At 45.9% G+C, this 11,681-nt stretch overlaps 1 protein-coding gene across 1 annotated transcript in view; it reads left to right on the forward strand.

Moving 5' to 3' along the window:
- LOC142899198 (UPF0606 protein KIAA1549) overlaps positions 1-11,309 on the forward strand; it is a 34,817-nt gene extending 23,508 nt beyond the window's left edge. Inside the window, exons 14-24 of the mRNA XM_076042682.1 lie at positions 715-944; positions 1,530-1,666; positions 2,439-2,453; positions 2,762-2,985; positions 3,791-4,020; positions 4,303-4,447; positions 5,541-5,861; positions 7,288-7,340; positions 7,991-8,139; positions 8,597-8,751; positions 9,382-11,309. Coding sequence (XP_075898797.1) covers positions 715-944; positions 1,530-1,666; positions 2,439-2,453; positions 2,762-2,985; positions 3,791-4,020; positions 4,303-4,447; positions 5,541-5,861; positions 7,288-7,340; positions 7,991-8,139; positions 8,597-8,751; positions 9,382-9,633 — 1,911 coding nt within the window. The 3' untranslated portion in view covers positions 9,634-11,309. The remainder of the gene's footprint in view (positions 1-714; positions 945-1,529; positions 1,667-2,438; positions 2,454-2,761; positions 2,986-3,790; positions 4,021-4,302; positions 4,448-5,540; positions 5,862-7,287; positions 7,341-7,990; positions 8,140-8,596; positions 8,752-9,381) is intronic.
- The last annotated feature ends 372 nt before the right edge of the window (positions 11,310-11,681 follow it).

Below are 11,681 nucleotides of genomic sequence, written 5' to 3' on the forward strand. Positions count from 1 at the left end.
TGTCTGTCTGTCTGTCTGTCTGTCTGTCTGTCCATCTGTCTATCTGTCTGTCTGTCTGTCTGTCTGTCTATCTATTTATCTATCTGTCTGTCTGTCTGTCTATCTGTCTGTCTATCTATCTGTCTATCTGTCTGTCTGTCTGTCTGTCTGCATCTCACACTGCATATTGTCATGCATACCACATGTACTTTTTTGTAGTATATACCACATGCTGTCTGTATATAGTACATACTACAGTACATGCTATCTAGTATACACTATATACTACATACTCTGTAAAACATACTACCTACAATCTAGCATATTCCAAATACTGCATACAATCAAATATATAATACTGACCATTTAACACATACAATATTTTAAATGCTACATACTAGCATACAATGTAGTATATAATACTGACCATTTAACACATACTATAATTTACATGCTACATACTACATGTACACATGCTGTCCATATATACTATGTACTCCATGCTATTTAGTATAAACTATTTACTACATACTCTGTACAACATACCATACCATACTATCTAGCATATTCTATATACTGCAGTGCATACAATCGTATATATAATACTGGCCATTTAGTACATACTGTATTTTACATCCTGCATACTACTGTATCTAGTATACACGGCATGCTATCTATTACATACTATCTACTTTTTACCATGTCCAATCTGTGGGCCGCTCTTATTTCCTGTAGCTGCAGGCTCCCAGCGTCAAGGGCTTCGACTTTGCCAAGCTGCACCTCGGCCAGCAGAGTAAAGATGACATCATGGTGATCCAGGAGCCGGCCTCCTCCGGCCCGGGCCCCGGAGCCCAGTCCATGCCCGCTAAAGACGGCTTCAGTCCATCCAAGAGCGGCGATGCCCCCACTCCCGCCTCCAAGAACTCCTCCTCCAAGGCTTCGCGCGGCAGCCGCCGGCGGGAGCGGTGAGTGCGGAGCGTCGGCCGTCGGGGCTGCTGCTCTGCGAGGTCTAATAGATGCCATGAAACTAGTGAAGCTATTAAAGTGACGACCATATAAAAAAAACAATTATTTCCACAACGTAAGATGTAGTGGTTTTTTGATACAGCGGTTTAGGATAAAAAAAAAGAAGCCGCTTGTTTTGATTTAATAAGTACTTTTTATCTTCCTCACAGAAGTGCTCACTGTTGGTGTTTATTCATCACATTATACATTATTGCTCAGTTTGTCTTCAAACTTAAGTATCTGAAGGAATTTCTAACCAGAAAGCATGCTGTGAACTGTAATAGCAGTGTTGAATTATTTCGTGAATCAATATCTTCCAAACAACCAGTTGTTGTTTTACAGCTGTTCTTTGTTAATCTCTCTACAAACTGCGGCAAAACCTCGCATCTTTATGCTTCTTATCACGCCAGAGTGCTCTGACAGCTTTCACTTCTCCGGCCAAAACACTCCCCCCCACCCCCCCCTTTCACTTTTTTGTTTACGCTTGACCTTTCAAGCACGTCGGCGTGCGCCGTCCATTATTCATGCGCGTCTCCTCTGCGCAGGATCTCGCCGTCGGACGGCGACTCGGTGGTCAGCGACCGTTCCAGCGAGCGCGAGTCGACCGAGGAGAACCTGAGAGGCCTCGCCACGCCCAGCGACGCCAAGCACGGCCGCAAGGTCCCCATCGGTGTTTTAAACGGCAAGTGGCCTCCACGAGACGCCTCCACCCGCGGGGTGAGGGGAGAGGGGGGGCAGACGGAGATAAACGGCGAGCGGCTCCAGCCTTCGCGACTTGATTGACAAGAGGGCCGGACGGAAAGAAAATAAAAGAAAGAAAAAAAGGAGAAAAGCGCCAGGAAGGTCAAAGCTCTTAATCGAGCGGCGACCTAAAGGTGGCGGAGGGGAACAATGAGGGCAAAAGAAACACGTGACGGCAGCATTGCGGACGCCAGAGACGGAAGTATAAAGGAAAGAGGTGGCGGGATTTCAAGCTTGTTGATAGATGGAAGTGTGGGGGAGCGGAGCTGCGGAGCCGCAGGCAGCGAGACGCCGCAGCCTGACTCACCCGCGCAGGAATGATGCTCTCTGTTTTCTTATTGATAAATCTCTGGCCGGCCAGCCGGCCAGCTCTGTGTTAACGCTGCGCTGCCGTGTTTGCAGGGAGGCTGAGTTGGAGACACGCTCACCATGACATCATGTCTGATTTTTTTTGTCTGGGTTTTTTTTTTTTTTATCTCGTCAAGCTGCTGGTTTGATGAGCTCGTCTTCAACTCTTTCCTGTCTTTAAAACGTCTGACTTGCATTTCCTTTCATCGTCCTTTTCTTTCTTTGTTTAGCCGTTTAATTCTTCAAGTTGAAACTGCAACAAACCTTCACACAACTCTTTTTTTCTTTTTTTAAACCTCTGCCTTTGATATCTGTCTCAGTCTAACTCTTCTTTCTTTCTTCCCTCCTTCTCTCGCGCTTTGCAGGCAAGAATAGAATCGGTAAGGCTCCCCCTGCTTTGTCTCGTGAAGCTCCATAGAAACCCAGCTCGACCTCCAGCTGTTGTTGTTTGTCAGTCCGTCTGTCGGCTTCTTCCCACCATCCGTCATTCCTCCGAGCTGTCGGTCACACTGCGACGCCCGTCAGCTCGCGCACAACAGACGCCCCCGCGCTCTTTGTGTTCCCCCAAACGCAGCCGTGTCAGCAAATAGAGAATGTTGTGCGAGATCTCGTTCGGACCTCCGAGGCTCGGCGAGACTTTCGCACCTACAAAGGCTTGACTGTGCACGCGTTCTCTCTGACCGTTCAGGTCCTCCCCCCATGAACGGCACAGGCGAGCAGCTGTCCTCGGCCTCCATCTTCGAGCACGTCGACCGGATGTCTCGGGGTGCAGATGCAAGCAAGAGGCTCCCCAACAAAGTCCAGCTGATCGCCATGCAGCCCATGGCTGTCCCGCCGCTGCACAGTGCCGCCGCCGCCGCCGCCGCCGCCGCCAATGGCAAACTGAGCAACGCCAACCAGATCAACAAAGAGGTTGAGTTTGTATTGACCTTCAGAATCAATCTGGATTTTATGAAGTGCTTTGCAAATCTCTATAGCTAGACATGTAAAATAGTACATATACTGTACATGTATATACATATATATATATATATATATGTATATATATATATATATATACATATATATATATATATATGTATATATATATATATATATACATATATGTATATATATATATGTATAAATATATATATATACATACACATATATATATATACATACATACATACATACATATATATATATATATATATATATATATATATATATATATATATATATATATATATATACATATATATATATATATATATATATATATATATATATATATATATATATATATACATATCTGTCCAAGTTCCAAGTTAATGAGTTAATAAAGTTAAGGTGGACAGAAAATCACTTAAAGAAACATGAGAGAGTCCGGTTAATTTTCAAAATAAAAGCAATTTTCAAAATAAAATACCACGATTGACAAGTGATCATATTTGTGCACGTTATATTTGCCAGTATCTAGTGTCAGAGTGTGGGAGAGATGAAACAAACACACACACATACACACACAAGCGATGAAGGGGCACACAGTGAAATAGCCAGTGTCTTATTGTCCTCTCCAATGTTTCCAGAGTATAAGAAACACAATAAATTGTTGTTAAGTCACATATGGAACAGGGTAAAAAAAAAACTTGCACTTAATTTGCCATTAATTGCATGTTAATGTTCAGTTTGGTTTTAAGATTTCCACCTAAGGAAAGGTTTGTTTTCTCCTCAGATCCAGGTCGCACTCAGGCACAAGTCCGAGATTGAGCACCACCGCAACAAAATCCGCCTGCGCGCCAAGAGGAAGGGCCACTACGACTTCCCCGCAATGGACGATGTCACCGGCGGCTTCGCTGACGGCAAGGATCAGGATCACATCTATCACAAAGCGCAAATGCAAATCGATAAGATTTTGGACCCGGACGCTCAAGTCACGTCCATCTTCATGGGGTCCAAGAAAAGGTGGAGAATTGTTCCTTTGCAGTCTCTGTTTGCATCTAGATTGTCATAGGGATCCACTCACGGCGTAGTTTACGATACAAACTACCATCTCAGCCAGTAGCAGCTGTGTCTACTCTGGAGCAGATTTTGTCAATCCAGTTGCAGGCCTTGTCAGAGGCACCAGAGTAACTCAAGTTGTATTGATGTGAATTAGACCATCATTAGTGAATTTGACCATCTGTGCAAGGACACTTACAGTGGAAGTAAAATTAACAAGCATTTCTTCCTACTTCTGTCGCTCAGTGGCCGAGGGCGGCGCTCCCCCAAGCACAGGTTGAAGGAGCAGCTGAACGGAGGCATGATGGAGGCTGACAAAGACCAGCTCATCACCGAGGACGCCGACGCCGCCTACAGGAAGTGTCCCGGCGTCAATAATGTGGCCTACGTGGTGAGTGACGCAGGAGAAGCGCACTCTATTATTCCTACATGTACTGTCAACATGGGGAGACACAAGATTTCTAAAGGAATTTTTTTACACACATTATCAGCAGCCCATTCATTTCACTGGAGTTTCTCAGTTTTCCGTGTCACTACTGCATTGTGCAAATGTAATATCACTTCCCATCATGCCTCTGTATACATGTGATCCACCAGGACGAATCAGCCAATCAGAACGAGCCAACACACAGCACATAAGTCACTGTGACGTCACGCTGCGTATAAACTCTTCTGGGGATTTTCTGATTTTACACATTTTTAAAAAAGATTAAAAGTCCATTAATTATTATGATAAATTTAATATTATTATTATGAATCACATTTTCAGATGGAGCCGTCCTGTCAGCCGCTTTACAGGTGTATTTTTATATTGTGGTATATATGAAAAATGCTTTATTGGGCCGCATGTGGTTTTTGGCTGCAGTACCTCAAGTGGCCACGGGGGAGCAAAAATTCTGCTCTGCCATATTATCAGTCTGGTATCCAGTTCTTATTAGGGATGCACAGATACCACTTTTTTACGGAACGAAAAGAGAACGAGTACTTGCATTGCAGTACTAGTACTAGATTAGGCCATTGCACATCATCACAGATCTATCCTATTCTATTCTAGAATTACCACAGTAAAATTTTCCACAGTAGTTAATTTTTCACTGCAGTACAAAATTGTCATATGCATTGCATATACAACTGGTATTGGTGTATCTGCACGTACTTTATGAGTACAAGTAGAGTACTCATCCCCAGTATTGATACCGATACCCGATACTGGCATCGGTATTGGTGCATCCCTGGTTCTTATAATGCATCCATCCGTGTTTGTTCACTCCTAGTGTGACTTTGGTGCGCTCAGTCTGTTTGACACGTGACTTGTGTAGTGTGTGACCTCTCATCTGCCACTGTATCTAAAATGTCTGACCCTCAAAATCGTGAAAAAAAAAACCTGTCCAAGCCAATCAGACGATCGACTCCTTTCAGCATCAGGCGATGTGAGAAGCGCCCAGTGTTCCCCCAGCGCTAACTGTCCCGCTCGTTCCCTCCAGTCGGACCCCGACCAGGGCCAGGGGTGCTCCCCTCACCGGAGCCCCTCCCCCACCGATGACGTCTTCCTGGGCCCCGCCTCCTCCCCGCCGGGACACGCCCCCCCGCCGCCGCCCTACATGCCGCCGCAGCCCAGCATCGAGGAGGCGCGGCAGCAGATGCACTCGCTGCTGGACGACGCCTTCGCCCTGGTGTCGCCCACCTCGCAGGGCAGCACGGCGGGCATCACCCTGCCGGGGGTCGGCGCCAACCCGCCGCCGGCGTCCAGCCCGCCGGGCCGCGGCCCGCGGCACTGGGGCCCCTCCTACGCCCCCTTCCCCAGCGTAAGTAGACGCATTCCCGCCTGTGCTTTCCCAGCTCATTCCCAGCAGGAAAGCCGGCGGCTCCTGGTTTAATCGTGTCCTCCGAGCAGGCTAATCAGCTAAGCATTCCCCCATCTGTCACTCCCCACCGAGCCGCGACCTACCGGCCCCCGTCCGCTACTAATTACCTCGCGGTAATGGACCTTACACGTGCTTCGCCTCCGTTGGCTCTGTCTCGCCAGCGCGGGGCTGCCTTTCAGTCACGTCGTTGGCTCTGAATAATGAGCCCAGTGTTGCGCCCGCGTTCATATTTTAGCGATTCATCAAAGTGACGCTTGTGTGGAAGCCACGGTCCAGGATTTGTTTGTACAGTTTGCTCTGGTTTAAAGCAGAGCAGCAGCAGCAGCAGCATGTGTGTCACGCTGTGGTCACAGTGTTTCAGTGTTCAGGGGGAAAATTACAAATGGTTTGCCGCGTTGCCAGCGATCCTACCAAAAGATGTGGCTGAACCTACAGTCATTTCAGACTACTGTGTTTGCCAAGGGAGAAGAAGTATTACAATTATTATTTCTGCGATGCAACAGCAACGTTTATTTGCTTCTTTCTGCCATTGCTTGATTACAAATGGCAGTGGGTAATTAGTGTTTTTGCCGCCGTCACCTCACGCTCATTTTAAAGCCATCAACATTTTTCACCGGTCAGGAAAGCAGCGGTAGAGCCGTAATACATCACATTAATGGGCCCGTATTCTAAAACGCACAGTTCAGGGAGTCTTTGTGATGTCATAAAGGGCACCTCCGGGTTAGTGACACCCACAGCCAAGGTGTTCCACATTATGAAACCACCTGATGATTTGTGTTTTTGTTTTATTCTCTCCTGCAAGACCTGCAAGATCCAACAAAGCCATTAATCCTGCAGGTCTATGAACAGAGAGCTGTTTGAGCTGCTGTGCAGCTGAAAGTTTGCACTCGTCCATTACATCCGTTGCTTGATTACCATGATTACCACTTAAAACCTTGTTCTTGATCTTTTTTTTTTTCCATACTCATTTTAAAGCTATCAACATTAATCACTTCTACTACTATAAAAGCTGTATATATATATATATATGTATATATATATATGTATATATATATATATATATATATATATATATATATATATATATATATATATATATATATATATATATACATATATACATATACATATATATATGTGTGTGTATATATGTATATATATATATATATATATATATATATATATATACATACATATATATATATATATATATATGTATATATATATGTATATATATGTATATATATGTGTGTATTCACGTTTGTGTATGTGCATACATACATATGTGAACACTAACAGTGTGTACAATATGAAATAGAACTGAGCTCATCAATGCTTTGTGTGTGTGTGTCTTTGTCATCCGCAGAGGTTCAGTGAGCCGGCTTTGTCTCCACCTTCTGTTCAAGGCCTGATATCACGGTAGGAACGTCAGCTGTTCTTCAGCTGTGATTCAAAACCAACAATAAAAATAATAATAACGATGATAATTTGGGTGTGTTTTCCAAGTCCACCTGAAGGCTTCCTCATGAACTAGCTCAGCCTGATGCCCGCTGACTTTTTCTTTCTTTTAGACACATCCAGTGAGGTGGGTGGTAATAAATAATGAAAGACGACCCATCTTTATTTCATTGGCTTGATGGCGGGGGTTCACCCAGTGGTCTCCTAAATGGCTCAGGGAGGAGCATCACGGGTCATAACAGCACCGAAACACACAAAAGCTGTTTTGTTTTGCTAATCAAGTCAAAACAGAGCAACAAAACCACACCGCCGCGGGCCATTAGTGGTCACACTGGTGTGTGGAGTGTTACTGGTGAGCTGCTGGTGCCAAATGAGGGGCACAGCGTTGTCAACGTCCAATGTTGCCCCTTTGGAATCAATGCGGAAAACAACATATAATCAGTAAATCAACAACAAGAGTAACACTGTACTGACCTTCTCTGCCTGATACACAAGTCCAGGACCAGAAGAAGAAGAAGGTCAAACGACCTTCCTGTGACCCTTTGACCTCATCCCTACTGTTCTGCATGGAAGCGCAGCTCGACAGAGTGTGAATGTGTGCTGCATTTCAGGTCGGCCCTGGGCTCCAGCTACCTACCGCAGAGGGAGGCGGGGCTGCAGTGCGAGCAGCTCCAAGCGGACAGCCTGTTCGCCACCAGGGGGCTCTACGCCGACGACCTCCCCTCGTCCGCCAGGCCTCGGCCTGTGGGCGGCACTACAGGTACGGCCGCGGCTTCGTACCCGCCGAATCAAAGGGATTGTTTTGGTTACGATCGTTGACGAGAGCAGCAAGCGTCTAATGAATGAACTCAGACTGTCGAATCCCTCTGGATGCGGCGCTGCCGTGAGCCCCTCCCCCGTCCCCCCCACTCCCCATCCATCCATAAAGGCTGTCGAACTGAGAAAGCCCCGTCTCTCTCATCCTAAATTATTGAAGCGGCTGGCGGGACGCTGCCGCCGTCACGTGACGCGCACTAATACAAATGGATTCTGGCATTCAGCGCACAGAGTGCAGCGCCGCGCGCAGACAGAGTGCCTCTCAGGCTGCTGATCGCATCAGAGAATATTAGAGGTGCTGCTGGGGATCGACAGGAACTGAAGGCCTGGTGCGTGTGCGTGTGCGTGTGTGTGTGTGTGTGTGTGTGTGTGTGTGTGTGTGTGTGTGTGTGTGTGTGTAGGGGCCCAGCTCCATCACCTCACACAGGTGGGACTGTCCAGCCGGCTGAACGGTTTCCCAGTGGGCCTCAGGGCTCCTCCAGGCTACAACGGAGGCCTCGGATGGAACCACTACCACGACGACCACTTCTCCAGGACCGAGCCCGAGAAAGATGCAGTGAGTCAATCCCATGGAGTCCTCAGTCCAACTAAACTGGACTTGAAGTTTACTGTCATTTAACATTTTAAACACAACTCATTCTTGGGTCTTTTTTCCTGACCTTTAACCTTCATATAAGCACTCATTCCTTCCTTCACAAACTCACACAAGCACTATTTTAAAAGCTTTCACTGCTCGCATTTCTGTATTTCCTAACTCGCTTCTCACCTATTTCCTCCTCTTCTTGCTTCCCTTCCTTCCTCCCTCCCTCCCTTCCTTCCTCTCCTCCCCACCTCCCTACCTTCTTTTCTTCCTTCCTTCTTCCTTTCCTTCATTTCCTTCCTTGTTTTTTTCCGTCCTTTCCTTCCCTTCATTTCTTCCTCCCTTCATCTCCCCCTTCCTTCCTTTGTTCCTACCTTCCTACCTTCCTCTCCTTCCTACCTTCCTTCCTCCCTTTCTTTCCTTGCTTCTTCCGTCCTTTCCATCCCTTCCTCCCTTCCTTTGTTCCTTCCTTCCTTTGTTCCTTCCTTACTTCTTCCTTTCTTTCCGATCCTTCCTTCCTTTGTTCCTTCCTTACTTCTTCCTTTCCTTCCGATCCTTCCTACCTCCTTATCTTCCTTCCTTCCTTCCTCTCCTTCCTGTCCTCAGCTCCTGGACTGCCCTGACTTCCTGCCGCCCTCTATCTTCCAGGCGGCCAGGGGTGTGGTGAGGGAGCCCTCGGCTCCCCCCGTCCACCTGGACACCCCGGTGGTGAGCTACCTGTCTGCGGCTCCGCTGCCGCCGCCGCCCCTGGACGTGTCTCCGCCCACCCACTCCTCCGCCTCCCTCATCAAAGCCATCAGGGAGGAGCTTCTGCGTCTCTCCCAGAAGCAGGCGGCCGTGCCCTCCTACCACAGCTAAAGTGTCCGGGGGTCCAAAGCTGCAGCCTAGTCACGCCACTGACCCCCACCCCCACCCCCACCCCTTGCTTGGCCTGATCTCACATTACTTCCTATGGAAGTCCCTGACACTCTGCACAGCAGAGAGATGTTCCTGCTGGACTGAAGTGAGGAGGCGGCGCTGAGAGAGATTTCTTCTCTAACTGCTGATGAAACTGCCTGACGGGATCGTTGACGAAGCTCTGGCGACTGACACGTCCACCGCAGTTTGATTTTTTTCTTTCTCATTTCCCTCGCTGTGGATCCACATCCTGGAACTATGTGGGCTTCTTTTCTCTTTTTTTTTGTTCTGCATCTCTCCGTGTCCCGTGTCATATTTTCATTCTCATGCTGCCTTCACTATACTGGAAGAAAAAAAAAAAACTCCCTCTTCTCTTCTTTGTCATTTTTGTCATTATTTCTACAATATTTCAACCGCCATGGAGGTGTTTTGTTCTTTATTCGTCTTTGGGGCGACACGTCCCGTATTCTGCCACGATGAGCCACGCTGCGCCCGCACACTGTGATGTCACCCACCTGACCCGACCGGTCGGCACCGGACCATCCGCGGGGATCGCTGACAGCATCTGCACAGGCTAACAACTCTTCTGTAACGCCACCCGTTCTTTCTGTACTTTTCCGCCGTTAGCAAAACACGTTAGTCAGAGTCCTACGATACTGGACAGTTTTAGTTTCGTCGTGGTAAATTTCCCGATTTCTGTTACTTAGCTAAGAAGTGATAGAAAGAAAAAGGCGCAAGCCGAGTATTAGAACGGGACTTTAGAAAGGGTTGCACGGTAGATACCAGCCACGTAACTTATTTTCAAAATGTATAAAAATAAATAAAATGTTTTAAATTTTTTGCTATGTCATTGAAGTCGCAGTATTAAAATCCAGGCTGATAAACAATCAATATAAAATAAATACATTCAGAACTTATCTTTATTTTTTATTTTTTTTAATTTTTTTTAACAATAATGAAAAACAATAAGAGCATCCACGTATTTGACAAACTTATCCCGGCCTCTGTTTGCAGTTTCACCTGAACGAAAATCCTGTTCATGTGGAGGTTACCGGTAATACACGGACGTTTTATAGCATCTCCTTGTGGATGGAGGCTGTCATTGCTTGTGCTCAGTGTTAGGTTTTTGATGCACTGAATGCGGACTACTTAAGTCCGGCTCAGGTCAGATGAAACAAAAAGAAGAGATTGGTTGAGGGCAAATCAGAAGAAGAACCCTCTGAGAGGAGGAGGAGGAGAAAATAGATGATGATGATGATGATGATGATGAGACAACCTGTATTAGATGACCACCTCTGTTTAATGCAGTATTCCATGTTTGCTTTGCCTTTTATCTGCACATCTAGTTTAAAAAAGAAAAAAAGAGGAGTGTACTGAACTCGTCATTCATGGCTTTTACTTGAACCTGTTGTGTTTATGTGCTCTTTGCAATTTTTTAGGATCTATCTTGCCCTGTGAAATTAGTTCACGTTGTCTTTTAGTTACTACGATGGTTTGGATTTATTCTTGGCTTTCTTTGTTTGTTTGTTTTTTGTTTGTTTTTTACATGAAAGTCCCACCATGTTGCAATGTTTGGGGGCTCAAAGTGGCGTTTTATTTAAATGAAATAAAATAAAAAAGAAGAGGTAGAATTTGCACCAGTATGATGTAGTGGTGTTTATGTCATTCCAACACGATAACTGAGACTCGGCAATGAACTGAAACTTTGCGATGTGCCTTTTCCGGACTCACCTGAACACATCAGATGCTTTGGGTACGCAGGACGTCCTTCGTTCTTTTGTTCCGTGTGCTTCTTTGTTTTTCCGTCACTTTTTCATTTTCCACCTGCAGTAACAGATAGTATTCAAATGTTTGGATTAATTATGACATTGAGACTGAAAATCTATCTGACCGAACTAAAAAAAACAACAAAAAACAGTAAATTATTATTTCCCCCTTTCCCGTTTGTTTTTTAAGTTCTTTGTTAACACTGTATGGCTCCATCTGCTGGTTCGGTACGGTAACAACAA

Source organism: Nelusetta ayraudi, unplaced genomic scaffold (genome assembly GCF_046127955.1).
Source record: "Nelusetta ayraudi isolate G7.1 ecotype Tasmania unplaced genomic scaffold, CSIRO-AGI_Nayr_v1 ptg000071l, whole genome shotgun sequence".
NCBI classification, from domain to species: Eukaryota; Metazoa; Chordata; class Actinopteri; order Tetraodontiformes; family Monacanthidae; genus Nelusetta; species Nelusetta ayraudi.